General features: G+C 37.3%; 1 protein-coding gene across 1 annotated transcript in view; it reads right to left on the reverse strand.

The window, feature by feature from the left end:
- Positions 1-7372: 7372 nt before the first annotated feature.
- The window catches only part of PCDH9 (protocadherin 9), a 182492-nt gene continuing 165995 nt past the window's right edge, over positions 7373-23869 (reverse strand). Inside the window, exon 3 of the mRNA XM_055702564.1 lies at positions 7373-8830. Within this exon, the coding sequence (XP_055558539.1) occupies positions 8810-8830 (21 nt within the window). The 3' untranslated portion in view covers positions 7373-8809. The remainder of the gene's footprint in view (positions 8831-23869) is intronic.

A 23869-nucleotide genomic window follows, 5' to 3' on the forward strand; every position in this document is an offset into this window, starting at 1 on the left:
CAGTGAATGAATTCCTTGTTTTGCTTTGCCTGCATGCACAGCTTTCATTTTACCTGTTAAACTGCCTTTATCTCAACCCACTGTGGTGGAGTGAGCCAGCAGCTGTGTGGGGCTGAGCTACCTGGCAGAGTTAAACCACAACCAGTTTTTAATTATTCTTTATTTATTTTTATTATTATTGTTGTTGTTACTGTTACTATTGTTATTATTGTTTTATAATGGACATTTTCATTTCACAAGTGGTTCTCTTCTTTATCACCAAATCACCCTTCTTTAGTGGTGGGAAGGAAGACCGACTCAGTTTTAAAGGATGTTCTTTCATCAGACATTCTTTTAGTCACAGTTTCAGCTACTCAGGGAAACTGATTGCTTTAGTACTAAGAAACTACTGCATTTTGACTGCATTTTTGAGGTACATTCTTTGTAACTCAGGCATATAAAAATGTTAACACTTTTAAGCAGGAGTAAGTGTGTATGCAGGCAAGGAAATAAATATGTTTAGTACACGTTGTAAGAGAGCAGAAAATCAAGCACAGCATAAGTAGCTCAAAATGTTCCAGCTGCATCTAAACTTACCCTCTTGGAACATGACTCCTTCTGCCAAATCCATGTGCCCTGATTTCCTTTCCAGGATTATCAGGACACTGAGAAGAGGGATATGGCAGATGTCCTTCTGTTGTCAAAATACGAAATTTGCATCCTGTGGGGAACACGCTCCCTGACTTGGACATCTGCAGGGCTGGTATGTTCAGTGCCACAGATACATTCATAGTGTCTAGCTCCTGCTACAGAGTGAAGAGAAATCTGATACTGGTGGAATGAAAGGTCTTATCTCTCTACTCCAGAAGAAAGAAAATAGTGCCTGAATGCAGCAGTTGTTACCCAAGGATACACTCGCAACGCAATGTATCTGAATCCACTCTCTATTAAATTGACAAAAAAAGCATGGGAAGTTAGGCAGACGAATGACTATAAAGTGATAGTTACAGTAATAAGTAAATCTTAATCTTTTTCTAGTGCTTTAACATTTAGCACTTTTTCTAGAACTGTAAAAATCTAAATATTCAGTAGTTATAAAGCTCACATTGCTAAATATATGACATTGCAACATATGTTCGTTCACTACTTTCTCTCTATTAAGAGGCACAATTTATGAGCCTGTCTAAAGAAAACTATAGCCATCAGATATCAAATATAGCCTGTACAGGCCTGTTCTGTACCCAACCAAAACATCTCATACTCTTGCTGAATAGAATGAATGTCCATGTGAAATTATTTCACTATTTTCAGGCAGAATATAACTTGCCTAAATATTTTTCATTCCTGTTACCAAAATGATGCAAGCTGAAATTCACACTTGTCTGCTAGTGAACAGGCATCCAGCTGAAGCCTCCTGTCCAGCAAGATCAACCAGACTTGTAAGAACTGGCATAGGGTGCTCAATTTCATCCACAATATAATACGTACAGTATCGTTATGTCTACAACAGCTGGCCCACACCAAATCTAAACCACAATCTAAAATATGATGCAATTTAGGAAATCCACACACTGTCAAGAATGTATTGCTCTGCTCCAATATAGTGTACTTTTGTAAATTAGCCACTAGAACAGGTTGGTATCAGGCCATCTGTACTATCAGTACTTACAAATGGGAAGCCCTGAAACTACAACCTATGACTCACATATTAGCTTTACCAAAACTAAGGGTATGAAATTTCAAAACTTCATCAACTGAGCCAATTTGCAGTGAGCCAGCAAAGTGGAAGTCCATCAAAGAGAACAGCAAGTGAAATAAGGGCTCTGTCTGTTTTAACAGAGGAATTTGCTTCTCATCTCTCCCCAAACCACAATATGTTTTTTATAAGGTGCACAATAATGACAATATGTAACAGAAAATTTCTCAGAGATACATGGATCTCAACAGATGATTATATATCAATTGTTTTTATCCTACATAACATACAGATGGATAGGTAGATAGGTAAATGGATAGATACAAACCATTAGTATGTGTGTGCATATTATGTCCATGCATGGCTAGAAAGCTCCTTGGCAATACTATTAAATGTCAAAAGACTTCTAAAAGGATTTTAAATACAAATTAAAAAATCAAAAGTCTGTGACATGGAGGATGTCTGTCCTTTAGTAACCTTTGGTTCTGAAAATGAAAAATTGAGATTTGCCATCCACTTCTACAGTGACTAATGAGCTAATAAATGTACAGACAGATGAATGCAGAATTCTTGATTTCTCTTTAAAAAGGTGCCTACGACCCAAATTAATTATTTTAATCAAAAACAGAAGAGCCATAAATACTGTGAAAGAACTACATTTTCAAGAGCTCTGCCCAACCCTTATGAACATAAATGAGACTGTTTACCGTGGTGCCATTACTCCTGAGTATAGAAACTTGCTTTTTACTGAAGGCAAATGTTTTTCAAACAAATTCCAAAAAGTTGTGTGTATTACAAATGCTTTCACACATGGAAATTGCGGAGATTATGGATTATAGTCCATTTTATAGCAAAAAAAGAATTATTAACCTTGGTGACTTTGGGCAGGTGATTTCATTCTTCTTCCTTCTCTTTGCCTTCCTATTCTTTGCCTATGAATTCTATTTTTCTTGTAAGCTCTTTGAAGCAGGAGTTATTCATATATGTACTTTAGTCCTCCATTATTGACTAAGGACTCCAAGAACAACTGTAGTACAGATAAATAAATATATGGATAGTCACAGTTGAAGGTGTCATATCAGCACTATTGTAACAGTTACCTATGAAAAAGCTACTCAGTTTGTAGTATGTGCTATACCAAGCAAACAGATCTCCCTTTTGTCCGAAAACTTCTACTCATTTCTAACCATTTCTAAAGTTCACTATAGACTTACATCATTCATAGTCCCTATCACTCTCTTCCCCCTTTCTCCCTTCACTTGTCTCCTTTCTGTCCCTCTGCAACATATTGCTATTGTGGGAGGCATTCACACTGTCTAACTTTAGTCAACTAATTTAGGGCTCTGAATCACCCTCTAGGAGTGGCTACCTCACAGAATATGACTATATATGGAATAGAAAAATTTAAACTTAGATGTTCTAATATGTACTTTCTTCAAATACCCAAAGTAGCTTGGCCTAGGTGGTGTTAATATTCTGCTGTATAAAACACTGCCTGTCAACAGTAAGAGAAGTTACAAAGTGTTCGGGTTGCAGATGTATTTTCACTAGCTCAGTACCTCCTTTCATTTTCTCTCACACTGATTTAACACAGTAAGCACACTACTCGTAGGAAATCATAAAAGAAAAAAGAAAAGATTAAATGAATATGATATTTACCCATGGAATTTGCTAAAACATTAGTAGAATTTAAAGAGCACATGGCTGCTCAATAAATTGCAGCATTCAGCCAAGGAGGCTGCAGCTGTAAGACAGTACATGAGTCCCATGCCTAACCACATCTTGACCTTTCTTCTAAGACTGTCAACAAAGGTGTCAATTAGGGCAACAATTAGAGCAACACATTTTGTGTTGTGCTAGACACACTGTTACCAAGGGGACAAAGATCATACATTTTGCTTAACACTGGATTCCTGATTGGCTCAACACAGATCTTCCACTGACAACTACTTTGGTAAGTCTCAAGGTGAGAAACAGGTAAGTGCACCACTGACATACTTTTCTTTTGATCTTTTGGGACACAGAAAAGCTTATACTGTAAATGTCTGAATGATTTCCTGGTTCATCGTTGGTTTTGTTTAGTTTATCATCTCTCTTACACAACTTAAGTGATCTAAGCATTTACAAAGTTCCTTTTATATCAGGATTTAACATTAGAACTGTTTGTTTCCCCGTATCACACTAATTATGTCAGCCATAAATTATGCATCCTAATTCATCATATTGAAAGCTTCATCATATTCAAGACTAGCTTCTGAAAGCCTCCCCTTAGCCATGCCATAATAAAAGGCTTGATCAACACATGTATCAACTATCAATGCATTTAATTAAAGAATGGTAAATGTGATAAGGTAATGAAGGACAGAAAAAAAGGAAGTATTTTTTTTCTGTCTCAGTTGGAAAATGAATGCATTTTGTATTCATTAGACAAAACTTACAGAGGTAAGATGAAAACAATATGTAGTTGAATGTGGACTGTCCACAGCATAAAAAGGCAGTGTGCTGTGTACTAATGGTAGGAAAAAGAATATGGAATTACATCAGGGGTCCTCAAACTACGGCCCATGGGCTGGATACGACCCCCCAGGGTCCTCAACACCCCCGCCACCCCCACCCCACCCCCCCGCAGGGGTTGGGGGGGGAAGCCAAGCAGCCGCAGATGACTGCCTGCCACTTCATCCGCGCGCCGGCCCCCTGGTTAAAAAGTTTGAGGACCCCTGGATTATATTATAACATTAAGCTTTATCTTGGAGTTCCATTAATAGGAGATATGTTGATGATCTCTCAGACAATAAATATGGAGACCACAAATCTATTTTAGGTGTAGAGGAAAACGTTTAGTTAACATAGGTATACAAAGAATGATTTTGAAAGAAATAAGGCATTTCTATCCATGGTTCTTTACATTTATAAAAAAATGTACATATAGCAATTACTAATAATCCCTATGTATCCGAAGTTTAATTAAAATGAGTAGTACTGCTTTTACTCCACACAACATTGTTTTGCCTTCCTAATTAGATATGCTTTCCACCACAGTGATATGTAGGAACTGACAATCTAGGGAGAACCACAAGGGTATGGAAAGATGCAAGATCTGTCCAAGCAGGTTTTAAGTACAAGAAGTATTTTAAATTGAATCTGTATAAAGGCATACAGGCTGACAGTCATGATAGGGCTACTTGGATTTACCAGTTCCTGGGACGTGGGAAGAACTTACATAACACCCTGTTTTAAACCACATTTCTCAGTTAATGTTATGGACAAACTTCAAACATTTGGCTAAAATTTACAAGGCAGTTCAGAGACATCTGCATGCAAATTAACTACTGCTTCATTAAAATTCTTCTTTTACAGTTAGCCACATAATTAAAATGTTTCTTTACCAGTCATCTCATTTGCAAATTAAGTACTATGGCATTTTTTTTCTCCTTTTCCTAAGAAAATATATATTGTCCAATAGCATGCTATGACGTAACATTGACACTATTATCAATACCTCTGCCTGTACTCTACATCTTTAAATTACTCTCCTAAAATAAGCCTGCGACAAAAAATTCCAGCACCTTTAATATACACATACTTCTGAAGTTATCAAAAAGAAGTTAATTGAACCAATAGATTTTTACATTTTTAGGAAAATGACAGTACAAACTTTACTACTTTGCTATTGTGGGTTCCATTTTTCCCCACCTCCTCCTGTAGCCCTAACTTACTATTGCATGAGTGGCACTATGTTGTATCTGCTCAATGGAATATGAAATGGAACCTAAAAGTTAAAGGCCAATCTGATTCGCTGTTCAAAATCAGTGATATGTGAAATAAAACAAAAACGAGATGAACAATGAAAAACAAATTAGAGAGTGAAGCTATGACAGTTACCATTGCTATTAAATGAAAAGGCATTTAACTTCTATGGAGTTACACACTGAAGACTTGCCTTTAAGATACTATTCACAGAGCAACATCCCTTTTACAAAACTACATAGACAAATACAAGATTAAATCTTCATACTAGAATATCTTGAATTTTAATGATGCTCTTGTTAGATATGCCTTTACAATGAATGATCAGTAAGACCTTGGGAATATATCATAAGAATTGAAATGCTATTTAGTTTTGATAGGAAAGATTAAATATTTTCACTGATTCAGCCCTACGTTCCATATCAATTAGGAAAATTAAAACGAAGCACTCTGACAGTTATGCTATCACAAGGCAATCCAGTCTAGGAGTGGACAACATTCACATCTGCTGATGTACACGTTTCTAACAATACACTAATATACTTTAAAATAATACTTAGTATGGATGAATACGATATGCACAACTTATGCATAGGCAAGACCTACATATCTTGTGAAATCTCTGGATTTTAGTCCAAAGACACAGAAGTTTCTTTTAATAAGATTCAGCCAGAAGAGTATTTTGTTCTCTAACAGATAAATGGCATGATATTTTGTACATTACCTGCCAAATTCCTGATTTGACAGATTCTCCATTTCTAAAAGTAGAATCGGTATTAAAAAAAAATACTTGAAGTTAATGTAATAATTAATGTATCTGTCTACCTAGCTTTAGTGTTTTCAGCTGTTTCCTTCTGGGAACCATATACAATTCTGCTCTGAGAGTTTTGACTAGGTAGTTTGAGGATCACAGTTTGTCTTACATAGACAAATATAATTAAAAGTGTCAGGAAAAAAAAATCAATGTCTTTGAAAAATAGAGTGCCATCCAAAAAAAAAAAGTGAAATCACAAGTGATTTGAGAATGTTCATAGAAAAAAGCCTTTCAACTACATCTTTGTCACATTTGGATGAATTCTGAGTTCCACTGAAGAAAAAAAAAAAGTTCCTATTGATTTTTACTGATACATTTTTTTACCTTAGAGTGAATTTGTAAATCCTGAATAGAATAATTGCATATGTTTATGTCTCTATGATTGTAAATATGTTGTAAATCCTCAGTAAGGGCAGCAAAAATACATTGTGCCAGTTCTTGATTAAGTGCAGGATAGCCGAGTAAGGATCTTACACAGAAACTTTTTTGTAGCTGTGAAACTTGGGGGGCAGGGAGCAGGGGGAAGGCAGCTAAAATTCAGCACCTTTTGTGCCTCATAATTCTATTACTTTGCCTAGGCTAAAGAAAAAAAATCATAATGATTTTAGGGTTTATATGAACCTGAAATGCAGTGGTACTAAAAATGCCACCCAAGCCTGCTCCCAATATTTAGAGAAACTCCCATGACCTGAAGCTGGTAGGTTTTTTTTCCACAGATTTAAGGTTATGAAAAAGGACCTTCCAAACAAACAGGTATGTTAGCCAATATAACCCTTCACAGCTTATTCCCTCTGTGTTGCTTCACTTATTATCTTGTACATTAAAATAATAACCATTGATACTACCCCCTAAAAAGAAGTCATTACTGGGAACTAACAGGATGGAGGGAGGGAAGGTATTAAAACATTTAATTTTAAAAATGCAGCATCTGTTATGGATTCTGATATGCTACTAAAGTCTGGGGAACACAGGCGGGTGCACAGCCTTTTAAGGAAAGGAGAGAAACAAGCAGCCTGCCTGAAAAGCACTGATAAATTTTCTTCTGGTTCACATTAATTTTTATATAGGTTCTAGAGAAAAATGAAAGAACAAAAAAAAAAAATCCTGTTAAAAAAGGTGCCGATTCTGCATTGGAGTATTATCAGAAATGGATTTATTTCAGACAGTGTTTTAATGCTTATTTATTGATACATTTTATCATGGTGGGTTTACATGAATATTGGTGGGCTACAGGCTTCATTTATTGAGTGACAGTCTCCTAGAGATATTGAAAAGTGTTCTGTGATATCCCAAATGGCAATGCACCATTAAAAAGGCATGTATTTATCTCTTAATACTATCCAAATACACACACATTTCAAGAGATATATTAACCCACAGCAAATGCAAAGCATGGATATTTTCAGTATAAAGCCAGCAGCAGGCACAGTATTTTCACTGCTTTCCATATGCATTGTTTCTGCAAAACTCAGCCTTCAATCACTTGACATCAAGTCATCTTAGCTTTAGCTGGCAAAGTGTAAAGACTAACGTTTTATTAAGTTGCTACTTATTTTGCAAATATATTGTGAAAAGCATTCAGCTTTGATTTTTTTACTGCAGTGAGCTCATATTTTTGGTATACATTTTTCTCCCCTCAAAATTAGCTAAATGGCACACAGTACAGTTTCTGTTCTTATATTTGATGCAAAAGTGTCATTAACATACCATGTTCACTAACAGGTGTGACTGCAATTTATATTCTATCCCTGTAACTTTCTTACATTGCACAAGCGCTGTGGTATTTTAGAACCTTCCAAAATTCAGTGAATAGCACCAAGTCTTCTTCCTATTCTTCCTTCTGATAAGAAACTCTATTTGCATTTTTGATTATACTATATTATACTGATAATTTTTGTGTTGCTTTACATGAAAAAACAGGTCACAGTGGCAAGTTTTACTGTTACTGTCTTATAATTCAGCATCCTATATTTGACTATATCAAAACAGCTTGCTCAAGGAAAAGGGATGTATATAGTATATATACTCATATACACACAGATATGTATGTGTGCATAACTAATTATGTATGTATGTATAATTGGTCCACAGATAGCCATAGATTATATTCCATATTTTGCCTTCAAATCTTACTACGCTCTGGCAAGAGTTGTAGAGAGGTTACTAGCATTTTCACAGGCTCATTCAGAAAAGAAAGACTTGATACCTGTTGCCAACTTCCCTTCCACCCAAAATAGTTTGGTTAAGGTTGGGTGAACTACAGTATGGAAAATACTGTATTTCCTTCAGATAAAACTTTGGCAATATCGCAAGAAGTTCTAGTTGTCCTTACAGTTCCTTTACCAAGCACGTAGAGTCTGAGTTGCAGGTGACTGATCACATTTCCACCAATATGTTCAGGATCTCTTTTAGTGTCCATTCTGAATTCAAGGCAGTGGCATGCATCTGTGCAAGGTATCCCAAGCAGTCTGAGGAGCCTTCCTTTGTGCAAGCAATCTTCTGTGTGAAGAAAGGTGGTGGAGTCTGTTGCACACTGTAGGCAGTCAGGATTGATGAAGCAGACATAGACTCTCTCAGGGAGAGGATTGGGAACACTTGAGAGAAAGAGAGAGAGATACCAGGAAATAAGCAGGCCTAGGGGATGTCAGGACATATAAAGCCTCAAAATAAGTTTGCCTTTCCTCTTTTCCACAAGAACTTTGGGGATTCCAAACCTTAAAATATCTTGGTTCATATCAGATTTTGAGAGAAAGTCTGGAAAAATAAAAGCTGCCTAGACCTTACCACTAGTTTCTTTTTTTCCCCTTATTTTCACACAGCCTGTTTAGACTGATTATATTGCTGTTTTTAAGATTATCACCAAGGCAGTGTTAAGATCTGCTATGTTAAAAGCTTGCCCCCATCTTAACTTTGTGCGTGTCTGCCCAACATGCTGAATGAATTAACTACTTGTTTCATCTTCTGTCCTTAATTTCCATATTTGTAGTCACAAAAAGCATAGTTGTGTCTCAAAGACTTAGCTTTATTTTGAAGGTATCAGGCCCTTAACCTTGTTAGAGTAACTGAATAAATGTGGCAAGAACAATGTTCCTCTCAAGAGACTAACAGTTTCCACCTCAGTCAGAGACTAAAGTCATTTTGGGATAGGATGCAAAATGAAGCAAAACTTTTCTCAAAGATGATAAAAGGCATATATATTGTCAATTTTCATTACAGCAAAAAAGTTAACAGCAGGGTGCTTCAAGGCACCATACAAGGACCAGGTGTTCAAAATGTATTAATTAATGTGAAAAAAAAGAGTGAACAGCAATATGGCAAAATTTGCAGATAACACACAAAGAATTTTGTTAACCAAGTCTGAAGAAGATGGGAAACTTCAGAGGTAACTGACCAAGCTAGATGGATGGGCCATCTTAATAGAGGTGAAAATCATCTATTTAAATGCAGATTGGTGAAAAAAAACAAGCCATGTAACAAATCATTCGCTTTACCACAGATCTCAATTAAGAGTGCAACTTAGGAAAAACACCTGGGCCTCACTACAGCCAGCTCAATAAAGAGCCCAGCTCGATGTGCAGCTGCAGTCAAAAAAGCAAGTAAAATGTTAAGATGCGTAAGAAATGAGTTGGGGAATAAGAAAGAAAATATAATATCATTATATGAATCAATAATTTTCCTTCCTCTGGAATAGTATGGAGTACTGGTCACCCCATCACAAAAATGATACTACTGCATTAGAAGGTATTCAGAAAAGAACGACTGCAATAATTAGGCATATAGAGAAGCCTTCATATGAAAAGACTGAAAAAAAATTGGAATTGTTAACCTTAGAAAAAAAGATGAATAAAGAGGGATATGATGAAAGTATAAAAATGGTAAGTGGTGAAGGGAAAATAGATCAGGAGCTTCTGTAGTCCTGCATCCCATAATTCAAGAACAAAAGGACACTAAGTGAAAGTGAAAAGCAGCAGCTCCAAATCTGATAAAAGGACATGCTTTTTAATGCAGCGCATAATTAGATTACGGAACTCAATGCCACAGGATGTCACTGATGTCAAGACCTTACCAAGATTCAAAGAAGGACTCAGCACTTACAGCTCTTGATATTCTTGGGAATCTTACATAGACTAACGGTTACAATGTTTTGGAAGAGAGGTAACGTGCCATGTTTCGTGATTTAAACTACAGTACTTTTAAAAATAATTTGGAGAAAAGTTTCCTGGATGTCGACTCTTCCATCTCTAGCTATTTGATTATTTTGTTCTTTGCTTTGCTTGTGTTGTTTGCATTTTCTCTTGAGACATCTGGGCAGTTTGGAGGGAGACTGTGTAATAATCACTATTTTGATCCATTTACTATTATCCTAGTACCACCCTAGTGTCTTAGTATTTCCTACAAAATCCTGGTGTATTAGGACTTTGGTCTTCCCTTTTGCAGAATAATTGTTCTACGCTCTACTGTACTCCACCCCACTCTATTCCAGTTAGCGGACTGGATTTGTCACCTATTGTCAATTAGTATAACCATTACCGTAAGCTATATAGCACTGTGCATGTGTTTGCAGCAATTGTGAAATTTCTAGATGCAGAACCAATTTTTTGCTGTGGCAGCTATACCAATTGATTCCATGTGTCCCAATTGTCTTCAAGCCCTACCTTAACCTCCAGCTATGCTATTGACATCTTGCTTCACATCCTGCAGCTGGAAGACACATGCAATGTCTCCAAACAAGAGACACTTTGCTTCTTATGCTTCATATTCTCAACAGTTCCCTTAACACATTTTTTTTCTCCTTTGTGCCTGTCTTGCTGCTTACAGAGATAAGGTATTCTTCTTTACCCTTTTGTTCTTACACTATTTTCAAATTCATTAGCTTTTCTTTCTCTAGTTCTTTCCTATATGAAGACTTTCAGTAAATAATGATAGGCACAAGCATAAAAGAGCTTTTCCTCAAATCAGATCTGTTAACTGAAAACTGAATCAAAAAAAAAAAAGAGTATGAGCGATACTTGGTAAAGCAGGATCATTGATTTTGAACAGTATTCTCAAATAATTCTTCCTCCCACTGTTATTATTTCATTACATTCACAAAGCTGGGGGGTGGGAGGGTGGAGCAGGGGCACGGGGCGAGAAAACCTTTAAGTATTGTAAGTATCTGTTAGAGGTTTTGGAGGAAAACAGTAGTAATCTGTTTATTATTATTGGTATTATACTAAAAGCCAACTTAATTATATAGCATTAAAACCGCCTACCATTTTCAAAGATTCAGATTCAACCAACTTGTCAGAGACCTCATTCAAAAAAAGCTATCAAACTACATAGCAGGGAGATAAACCATACTAGCACCTTTATAGAGGTTCAATTAACTGCTACTATTGCTTTCATCTGACACCTATGCAGCACAAAACCTGGTAAGTTCTGTGGTAACTAGGGTAACTAGGAAGCAAATGAAGCTATTGGGGGTGGGGGCACATAGAGCAGCTGTGTTTGGAAGGTCAGCTGTGTGAACACAATGCTGGAGGGCTGTAACTACCTTGAAGAGAAGTTGAATCCAGAGGGTGTTCACAAAATGGACACTGCAGAGAGACTGCAAAGATACTTGACCTGGGGAAAACACTTGAGCAAAGACAGGGAGCCCCAGCTGAGCTAAGCTGTGATTATCTGCTACAAAGAAAAATGTGTTCTGCTTTGTCTCCTCTCCTTCCCCACAACTTCCATCACTGTAGGTTTTCAAGATGCAACTGGACATATGTAGGGTGCTACATAATCTCATCAAGGCTTCCTTTTCCACAAAAGGTTGGATCAGACGATCTTCTGAGGTCCCTTCCAACCTGGGCTGTTCTATGGTTCTACAAACTGCCTCTGCTTTGATAGTGTTTATTTTTCTCAACTTTCAGATGCATGCCTCACTAACAAGACATGGTCCTATGATTATATATTCCTTTTTTCCAGGAAAAAATAATAAACTAGCATTAAAAAATTATGTTCTACCTTTCCCACCTTCAGCTGGTACATCCTCCACAATGTTACAAAGCACCATGTGGATTACAAATTTGCATCAGTGCTGTCTTTTGAGACATCCACCTAGCAACGGTTTAGGTATAAACCATACGGTTTAGGTATGTCTGAGGGTTTGCAGTTAGTCTGCAAGACTGGTTCTAGGCTGAATTCAGACCACAGGACATGCACTGACCACACTCTGGCATAAATCTGCTGTTGTAGCACAAAGTTCAATAGCAAAAGAGGAGGAGCTGGTTAGCAACAACAAGGAATTTAATTGAAAAGCCTGGAAGAAATGGATCATCTGTTACATAAAATAATAAAAAGTATGAATACTGTTGGTCTTACAGGAATATGAGAAGTGTTTCCAGCCTGTGAGTATTTACAAACATGAGCTCAAGATAAATGGTATGTGTATTGTTCTCAATCTTTTAAATTTTTATTAAGACTTAATTCTCATTGATAACAATTCCACAATCATGAAACACTGAAATACGTTTAATTTGAAAGCCATCTGCTGGGTAAAGAGCGTATTGTATTTTTTCTTAATAAGTACTACACAAATGAAAATAATATACCTTAATGCTGCATAAATACTGCATTTCCAGCCACATTTTGGCCATTTTATTTTTACTAACAACTACTTAGTTTCAAGTTAGCTTCTTCCTTGGTATTTCATACTGTGAAAGAAGTAGAAGAACATCTCATCAGGAAGAGCATATTTAGCTAAATGATCACTATTTTGCAAGAAAAAATTTCACCTAGATGATCGTGCTATCTTTTTAACTCCACTAGCCTACCTTTTCAAGTCCTCTGTTCTAAATTTTGTCATCAGTTAAAAACCATGGCCTGAAGTCAAATATTATTTTCATATGAAAAATCTACACAATTACTGAAAACTATACCAACTAATTTGCTTTCTCTTTCTTAGCAAAGAAGCATAAATGTCAGCCAACTATTAAAATAAAAGATAAAATATTTTGTTGCAGTTATGCACAATTAGGTTTCCCACAATAACATTACATCATTCATGTTACACAAATGCATGCTATCTTCTCGTTTTGCATTTTAAATCTAAACAACATTTTGTGCTTTTTTTTCTATACCTCATATTGGCTATGTGTTATTTTGATATACATTGTGCCAGGTATAGACAAATAAATACACTTCTCTTACCATTAAAAAAATCTTGTCATATTAGAAGTTCAGATCCCATTAGATTAGGTAGAAATGTACATGGAATGAAATAGAGATGGGATAGAATTTTAGCATCTCAGCTGAAGAAAGGCCACGCTGTTTTGGTTGGTGTCGCTGTATACTTCAGAATGAGTTTTGGAAAAAGCACCAGTGAGAAGTGTTATCACTTCTGTTTCCATTATGGCAAATGTCTTTTCAAAACAGAAAAGCGAATTCATTCCTATTTTCAATGACAAGAAAGTCAATGTGCAGAACGTTACAAGACCCCACTCAGCACTTCTAAAATCTGAACCTTCCAAAACTGGAAATGTCACTTACCCAATTGTAAGTTAGGCTTCAGTACCAAAGGTGAAAGGGATGCTCCTGACTGTACTGAAACAAAGGCTATTGCTATTGCTGTTGCAACTATACGCAATTATATTCAATTACATGCAGAACTCTCTCATTTGCTTGTAGCTTTCTCTACACATTGTTTGGGATTTGGCATACACCATGCTTTACGCTCAATCCAGAAGTGATTTCTTTTTTTTCTCCTCAGTACAGAAGATTGAACTATGCTTAATGGTTCTGAATTGGTTTTCCTAAGGCTTAAAAGCTCCTTTTTGTAAGACATTTCAATCAGGAATGGTGTGACTGGAAGACATCAATGGAAAAGGACAGCATATTTATTTTGTAGTTTTCATCAGGACATAAGCCACATTTCCATGACAATGGTGAAGCAATTGGAAAAGCTTAACCATAAATATTAGGTCTAAACAAAACATAATTAATACTTAAGTATACTTATAAGTGTAACTTATACTCACAATAAATATATGGTTTATGTATTAACTCTTTTTAATCCTAAAGTAAACCACAGGGTCCCAGCAATAGCAAAGATAATAACAAATTCTCTGTTTCTACTGTCCCGGCATAAATGTAACTCTGGGTATTACTGCACAGAGTATGTTCTGTTACTATTTCCTTTGCCTACATTTACTGTCCGATATGGAATGAACATTAAAATGTAGGTAATATCAGAATTTTAATGGCTTCCACAAAACTACTCACATCTCAAAATCAGCCTCTACTCAGGACTCCAAAGTGTCCAAGGGCCCAGTTGTGCAACCCTTATCCATATAATAAATCCCCTGATACTTGCTACTTAGATGTGTAAGGTGTTTGTAGGATGAAGCTTGAAATCGTAATTTTGTTCTTAGTCAGTAGTTAGTTAACCAGGAAGGTAAATATTCTAAGTTTTAAAGTTTTTTCTTCCAAAAGATCTCAAAGCAGAAAGCAGCTGGTTATCTTGCCAGAAGAGGATGTAAGTGGACCCCATTATCACAAGAGGTTTCTGTGCTTCTCAGCATAACCCTTGTGGCACTTAACACCTTCTTTGCATCAGCCTTTAATAGTAACACTAGTTGTTCTTCAGGTACCCAGCCCCCTGAGCTGGAAGACTGGGACAGGGGGCAGAACAAAGTCCCCATAATCCAAGGGGAAATGGTTAGTAACCTGCTACACCACTTAGATACTCACAATATGACGCCAGGTGTTGAGGGAGCTTGTGGAATATCTCACCAAGCCACTTTCCATCATTTATCAACAGTCCTGGCTACCTGGGGAGGTCCTAGTTGACTGGAGGTTAGCAAATGTGAGGCCCATCTACAAGAAGAGATGGAAGGAGGATCCAGAGAACTACAGGCCTGTCAGCCTTATCTCGATGCCAGGGAATACTATGGAGCAGGCCATCTTTGGTGCTATCACATGGCACGTACAGGACAACCAAGTGATCAGGCCCAGCCAGCATGCGTTTACAAAAGGCAGGTCCTGCTTGGCTAACCTGATCTCTTTCTACGGCAAGGTGACCCACCTAGTGGATGAGGGAAAGGCTGTGGATGTTGTCTACCTGGACCTCAATAAAGCCTTTGACACTGTCTCCCACAGCATCCTCCTGGACAAAATGGATATTTGCTGCTCACGGTTTGGATGGGTGTATGACTTCCCAAGTAAAAAACTGGCTGGATGGCAGAGCCCAAAGAGTGGCAGTGAATGGTGTTAAATCCAGTTGGCGGATGGTCACAAGTGGTGTTCCCCAGGGCTCAGTACTGGGACCAGTCCTCTTTAACATCTTAATGATCTGGACGAGGGGATCAAGTGCACCCCCATCAAGTTTGCAGATGGCGTGAAGTTGGGCAGGGGTACTGATATTCTGGAGGGCAGGAAGGCTCTGCAGAGGGATCTGGACAGGCTGGATCAATGGGCTAAGGCCGGTTATATGAGGTTCAACAAGGAGAAGTGCCAGGTCCTGCACTTGGGACACAGCAACCCCATACAACGCTACAGTCTTAGGGAAAACTGGCTGGAAAGCTGCCTGGCAGAACAGGACCTGGGGGGCGCTGGTCCACAGCTGGCTAAACACGAGCCATTAGTATGCCCAGCTGGCCAAGAAGGCCAATAGCATCCTGGCTTGTATCAGAAATAGTGTGGCCAGCAGGACAAAGTGACTGTCCCTCTACACTGGGCACTGGTGAGGCTGGACTTTGAATCCTGTGTTCAGTTTTGGGCCCCTCACTACAAGAAAGACATTCAGGTGCAGGAGTGTGTCCAGAGAAGGGCCGTGAAGCTGGTGAAGTACCTAAAGACCAAGTCTTATGAGGAGCTGCTGAGGGAACTGGGGTTGTTTAGCCTGGAAAAGAGGAGACTCAGGGAAGATCTTCTTCCTCTCTACAGCCACCTGAATGGAGGTTGTAGCGAGGTGGGTGTTGGTCTCTTTTCCCAAGGAACAAGTGATAGGATTAGAGGAGACAGCCACAAGTTGCACCAGGGAAGGTTTAGATTGGATAGTAAGAAAAAAATCTTCACTGGAAGGGTTGTCAAGCATTGGAACAGGCTGCTCAGGGAAGTGGTGAAGTCACTATCCCTGGAGATATTTAAAGATGGGTAGATGTGGCACTTTGGGACATAGTTTAGTGGTGGACTCGGCAGTGCTAGGTTAATGGCTGGAGGACTTGATGATCTCAAAGGTCTTTCCCAACTTAAAACAATTCTATGGGTCTATGATTCTATGAACTCCTGACATGGGATGAAGGAGTAGAGATGGGGAAAGGGCTCGAACACGTTACAGTCTGAGTTTTTCAACATCTGGATGATGAAGTAAGGTGCATTTAGGCTATAGGTATGCTGTCCTCTACCCAAGCTCATAAAGAACTGAGATGCACCATCACATAATCATAAATTCTCCAAAGGAACGGGTCTGCTACAATTGTAGTTACTTGCATAAAATTACTTCATTTTCACTAGTCATTAAATTCTGCAATGCCCAAGTGGCAAGATTTAATAGCTAACACAGGCTGCAATTGCAACATAGTATGTCAAAAGCCAAAAGATAAGCTCTCCGCTGCAAACGAGACAATGATGCTGAATAACTGAGAGTTGGCATTCAGTCAAATCAAAGATCTGTATAGGACAACTGGACTGAAGAAATAACACTAATCAGCAGTGGATAATTTTTGAAAAAGATACAAAAAAGTTGTTCTTTTCAACCGTATCTCTCATTGTCCTTAATTTCTCTGGCCAAATTAGAAGTAGTATCTGTTCCTAAACTGTCCATGCCGGCCAAATTCCAAAACAATTAACTCCAAATAACGAATAAGCTGTAAAGCAACCATTATTTGGGACTTTACATGTTTTAGCAAACCTTTTCTGAAGCAGCGGTTATGATTGTGACTCTCTGCCTTACCAGAAATCAGTAGCAGGCGTATATTGTCTGAAAGAAAACTACTATTTATTGTTTTGTTACTTTGCTGTATGCTAGTTCCCTACCTAACACCTCGGGCAATTTACAGCATTAGTCTTCATGAAAGTAAGACATTTGAAACAGTAGGTTGGTCCCAACATTCTGTAAACAATAACACATCAGCATCCTCCTATACCTCTTCCAAGCTACTTCTCACATGTCCTAATGGGCAGTATTTTGGGCTTTGTAACAGCAATTGGCCTGTTTAGACTAATGAGCAATCACCTAAAAAAGGTACAGCTTTACTAGGGACCCAGTGAGGCACCTATTTCTTGTTCAGTAGGACTAAATACAACAATAAAGCACTTCTACAAGAAAGCTTGATCATGGTTCACTCTGGGCTTTTGCACATACTCTCCAACTTCTGATTTGGAAAGTTTTGTCTTTTTGTTATATTGGGAAAATATAATTTAGCCTATTGGCAAGGAAAAATTAACCAGAGCAATTTCCCAAGGATGTAAAGTAGACAGAACAAGTCTTCAGGTGAAAGACAGTGTACAAGATGGCAAAGTCTGTTAGAAATTCATTCTATCGCTTGAAAAAGATTTGTATTTTTCTCTACTGACCTGTAAGCAAGCTATTACTGATACAGAAACCCACTAATATGTACAACATTTTAAAAAACCAACCAAAAAAGCAAAAAACAATACAACAAAAAAACCAAACCCAAAAACAAAACTACTTAATTAGAAGGGGAAATTTTATGCAACAGAATTACAGTTTCAACATTGTTTGGGAAGGTTACTAATTGCAGTTTTTAATACGAGTTTAACTATACCCAAATATCTATGAGATTGCATCAAACATTGCTTAGGTGACACTGTATGTACTTGATCTGTCATTCTGAAGGTACTCTGCAGCCCTCAAAGGAAGTAATAGTCAGAATGAGTGAGCTACAAAATCACATTTCACTGGTGAGACTTTCCTACTACTTTACTCTCCACACAGAACTGGCAGGTGCCTTTACCTAGGGGCCATTTTCCATGTGCTTCTAGACCAAATGGCTCTATTTGAAATCGCAGCAAGAGTTCTCCCTCCGCCCCTCCTCATTTAACAGAAAGTTTGTACTGTGTAACCTTTTACAAGGTAGAGCAGAAGATTCACTCTTGTGAATCCTCTCAGCTTGAGCATGCAAAACTTTTTATTATTACCATGACAGAACACTCATTTTCCAGGCGTACTCTTGTCTCTTGCAGAATATACGTTTAAATGCAGATGCTTCAAAATCTCATTAATGACTCAGATCAACAGCTGCCATGGATCATTAAAATGTAAACGCAGTGAGTTCTAAATCTTAAAATGACACAGCAGCTGTGAATTTTGGTTATAGTTTGGTTCTAGAAACTGTGACTATAACATAACAATCCATGGATATTTTCTTCCTGCTACCTAGGTATTGCTGAGAATTTTCTAGTTAAAATGAAAAGAACAACATAGCCTTTATTTGACATTTTCAAACTATCTGATGGAAAAAAGAGAAATGTTCCAGGTTTTTCTTGATGTCTATTATACATGCTTTCTTGGTATGTATGCAGTTTGCTTACTGTCTGAAAAGAGTTGCTTAAAAAGAAACCTGGAAAGCTTCTCCCATTATTTTTGAAGCGTAAGATTTTGTAAATCCTCACAATCTCTAAAGCAGCATATCTTACCAGACTACAAATTTTGAAATACAATGACATTTTATTATAATTTTATATTTTTATTTCGTACATATATATAAAATAATATATATTTTTATATAATAAATATAATTTTAATATAAATGAACCTAAAACATCACTTGTTGGTAATGGATTGAACACAAACTGGGCACAAGTTGCAGGTAATGGCCACTAGTGGGACCCACTGCCTCCTTCATCACTTATCACTGGAAATCATGTAATCTAGCAATTAAAAGTTTTAGAGTAAAATAAAATACAAATTATTTCACATGAAAAAATCAGGTGGCTATCACCTGAGATTCCCAACATTCATAAACATCAAGCTATCTTTATTTCTCAATTTCTATTTAAACTCTATGTATTTAATGGGAATTGCAAAAAAAACCAGCAGAGCAAACTGAAGGGAAGAAAAAAAAAAAAGTCCTGTTAACAAAACAGCAAGAAGAAAAACAATGACAGATAATGAAAACTCATGGTTAAAAATATTTTAGAGTTAAATTTAACTCATAAAACCACAATTCACAATTTGGACCAGGTGTTTATGAAATCATTTCAATTTGCTGTGACATGCAATATGTGATCTGATTGAAACAAAATAATAACCAATCAAATCACTGTCAAGTACCTAAAATGACTGTGTGTGTTGCAAATGAGTTCTTGGGAGAGTCAATGAGAACTACCAGGTGACTCCAGCCCAAAACACCTGTGACAAAGAAAGTGCAGCTAGAGTTTTGCATGGCAGCAATATCAGCTGTCGAGTGGGTCAGAATTTAGAGGAAGGCTAACAGCTGCAACCATTCCCAAATAGAAAAAATGGTAGAAAGCAAACATCACTCCTACAAGTGTAAGGCATCCACCTCAGAAAGCTCACCAATTCACCTGCTGGGCATGCTGAAACATTATTCCTTAGGTAAAAACACCTCCAGTACCACACATCCCAGGCTCTACAAGAAGAGACTTCTCTCTTATTGTTCAGGATGGTTAATGAGCAAACATCTAATAAATTATTGCTTTGTGCTTTATTTTGTTTTATACTTTGGTGATGCTAATACTACCATTTTGATCTGTTGGGGTTTTTTTTATTACTCTGTGTTAAAGAAAAGCGGTCACAAGTCCTCAAGAGCTGTTTCCTTATTAATTCCCTGTGATGTAAATGGCTCTAACTGGTTTAAAGTAAAAAGCAGCACACACAGGGTAACACACCTTGGGAAAAAAAAACAAACAACTTTGCAAGAGCAAGTAAATGCAAGCTCATGAACAGTACTTATCTAGTCACTACAAATATACAAGTCCCTCCCTTTTCCATTCACCTCCACCCGAATCAAAGTCATTATTTCAATACACTTGTAAGGACAAGTAGTGTCGGTATGCTCCAGGGCTCTGTACTGGAAAACTAAGGAAAACACTGACAACAAGCTGCAGACTTATGATGCATGAATGAAGCAAATGTTCATCATGTGGCAGAAAAAGCTGCTTGCCTCTTAGTGCTGGACTTGTTTTGCTTTTAATTCATTATTTATCCTTTCTCTAATGATCAAGAAAAACAGAAAGATTCTTGAATATCATCTCAATTTCTTTTTGACTTGTAGGTCTTCACCTACCTGTAAATAAGCCACAGCCTCAGGAAGCTGTCTGTGTACACCAAGGAACATTTGCATGACTAGCATAGTAATTTCAGGCATTTGGCTTTTACAGTTTAACTGTCTTCATCACAAACAAATTACTTAATCGCTTTGGGTAGTAAACACATACAGAGCTGTGCCAACTGATCAAGAAATAGCTGAGTAGGTATGGCCTGTGATCATATTTATTGGCATTTCATTTTAAACCTCTTCTGAATCATCATTTGCATCATCATCCAAGCCTGATCTCTTTTGTTCAGTAAGTCAATGCTTCTTGTCTGCTTGTTCTAAAACCAACAAGAAATCAAAACTCTAGACTCTATTCCTCCACTCAAAAGCTTGAGAGTCAATAAAGATGTGTAGGAAGAGATTCCTCACCTTCATTAACATGGTTGAAAGGAGCAAAGCTCCCCAAAAGTAGAGAAAGACAGGGAATAGCCCATCATCCACCAAGAACATAGGTATACTAAAACAGTAAGAGCTGGCAGTGCATACTGGCACCACAAAACCAAATCTCTTTTGGCTAAAGTGCTTTAAAGATTTCTACAAATGAACAGAGATTTAACAGGTACTCAGGCAACCTCTCTGTGTACGGCCAGTGCTGAATATCCATGGCATTTCTAACAAAATGAGGTATCAAAAATTACGTAAGAAAAGATCATGTTTTTGAAGCATGACACAAGTACAACAATCCATCAAGTTTTTAGTATACTGCAAGAATTAATTCCGTTGTGTATATTTTATCTTGAATGTTTTGCCATTACTGGAGAACTTGTTTGCTGTTTCTGTTAGGAGAAACAAAGAAGTCATCAGAAATGTCCTTCACACAATCCTGTTTACTTACAGTATATGTCAGGACACCTGACTTTGTCTAAACCTGGATACAGAATACAGCTTTCATGCTTAGAAATAAACATTGGGGGGTGGGGGGGTGGGGGGTGGGAAGAGTGCCTTGAACACAGAAACGGGGTTGGGTTGGGTTGGGTTTCTGGTGGGGTTTTTTTGCCATCTTCACAGCTGAACGGCCATGACTACTATTCCTGCTTTTAGCTACTCACCTTCACAGCTGCAGTCAATAAATTCACTAGCCTCTGAACTTCTATTTCAGAAATACCTTTTTTTATTCTTCAGGTGGGTAGGTACAAGTTCTGCCATGCATCCAAACGCTCTGTAGCACACCTTCCACTGTTTCCAGAAGCAACTACATAAGAGTGTTTTAACTGATCCTTCTGTGTAGCCTGAAGGAAGTATGGTGAACCAGTCTATCCACAGTTTAACTAGGACCGTGAACAAAGTCTGAGGTTAAATAACTTAATTTAGCCCAGTTTAACAAATTGGTCAGACCCACTATCAAAGGTCATTCCCTTAATCCCCTTCTTTTTTTTATTTGGACTGCCTTCTGAATTTCATCCACCACAGAAAACCAAGCTCCCCCTGCCCCACCTCCCGCTTTATCTTTTTTTGTTTGCTTTTTGGATGCTTTTTTGTTTGCTTTTTTCCCCCCAGAAATGCAGAAGGGTCCAGCAAATCCTAGTAGTTACATATGGCCTTTAAAATATATTGTTTTATATGGAAGTACACATCTCTAAGACTAACTTTCCATAATATTTTTGGGTATTTTTGAGACTATTAACCTACAACATGAAGGTCTTAACATTACATGCAGGGCAAAACTACATGTCTTTAAAAATTTAGACCAGAATGCTCAGTGATACAGATTTCAAACCAATATTATATGTCCGACCACAGACTGTCATTCCTATCTACATTAGGAAGGAGCCTTTCTTTCTGTCAGTCATCAAAAACTTAGCATTATTTTCATCCTGACACCAAACTTCCCTCCAGTGTAAAGGAATTATCTATTGAAGAAGGCTACAAAAGCTCAAAATATTTTAAGTTCATGTGGTGAAAATACCTGTCACCAAGAATAAACAGAACTGCATTTCCTTTAGAGGTGTGATATTTCAGTCTTGGAATTTGCCTGGACTATTAACAATAATTAAACAAGATGCTCATATTCACTCTGTTTTAATATTGGTTTAAGTGTCCAGAGGAAAATGGCAATGTTTAATATTTAAATATCAAACAATTTGATTAAACATTGGAGCGTTAAACTAATATTAAGGAAGGCTGAAAACGAGTTTATAGAACTGTCCATAGGTCTTTAGGATTGCAACTGCCAAAAATACTTTTTGAAATTTGTCATGTAGACATTTTTTCAAAAAGCAGCCTGACCCCAAGCTCACAAATGTCAACTGCAATTAATAAGCAACATTCCAAAGTTTGTACTTAGTGCTGGGCTGTGCAAAAAGATGCTTGTTTACCATGAGAAACAGAATCTGCAGGATTCTGACTAAAATCAGGTATGAGTATAGCAGCTGTAAGAGTCAGGAAAAAAGGTATTCGGCATCGATTCACCCTACTTACTCTCTCAAATAAATGATTAATTTACACTCTTTCTCCAATAAATAAATGGATTTCCCTAATAGAAAATAGTACACTGATATGCTGATAGGCCTCTCAGTAGGGTCTGCAGCTTTCTAAATACCTGAGGAATTGCCCTAAAACCTAAGTTTGGTCTAAATAAGCTTCTGTACCTTAGAGTCATTATATCTCCTCTCTCAAGACTCATCCTTCCCCTTTCTCCAGAAACATTATTCTACATCAATTATTTATATGAGTTCTGTCCAGTTTCTCCTGAAAACTCCCATCACAGCAGTTTGAACTCAAACTTCCAAACAGATCTGCAGGGATTTTTCCAAACTCAAGGAAAAGAAAAGAAAAAAGAAGAAAGAAAGAAAAAAAAAGCAGAGTTCAGATTTTGAATGAACAGCCATTTTACATCATAGCTACAAATTATCAGAGTGCAGTTTCCACTGTATTAAGAAGACAGCATATTATGCATCTAGCTTTCAGTCATGTTTAATAAAGAGAACTCCTACTGAATGAACAGTACCCCTTGGCTACTTTTAAAATAATCCATAGAGAATACTGCAATACTCAATATATTTTTAAAGAGTATTATGTTTCTTTAAGGAAATACCACAAAGAAACATTACTCTCTCTTTTGTGTATATGGAATAAAAATGCAAATACTTTATGTTTAGTGGTTGGTTTTTTTGGTGGGGTGATTTGGGTGTTTTTGCCTTTAATTATTGACAAGAGTAAAAACATTTAAGACTAGCTGTGTCAATTTGGATATCAGTTGTGACAGGCTGTGCAGGGGTACAGTGTTTTGCTTAATGATACACATTGAATCTGAACACAGCAATTTATTCAGCAAATCAAACCAATCACTGCACTGCAGTTCTCATTTCCCAACGAAGTACTTTTAACCACTTTGCTACTTCTGCTTTGCAGCAAGTTTTCTACTGC

This window comes from Falco cherrug, chromosome 2 (genome assembly GCF_023634085.1).
Source record: "Falco cherrug isolate bFalChe1 chromosome 2, bFalChe1.pri, whole genome shotgun sequence".
Classification (NCBI taxonomy): Eukaryota; Metazoa; Chordata; class Aves; order Falconiformes; family Falconidae; genus Falco; species Falco cherrug.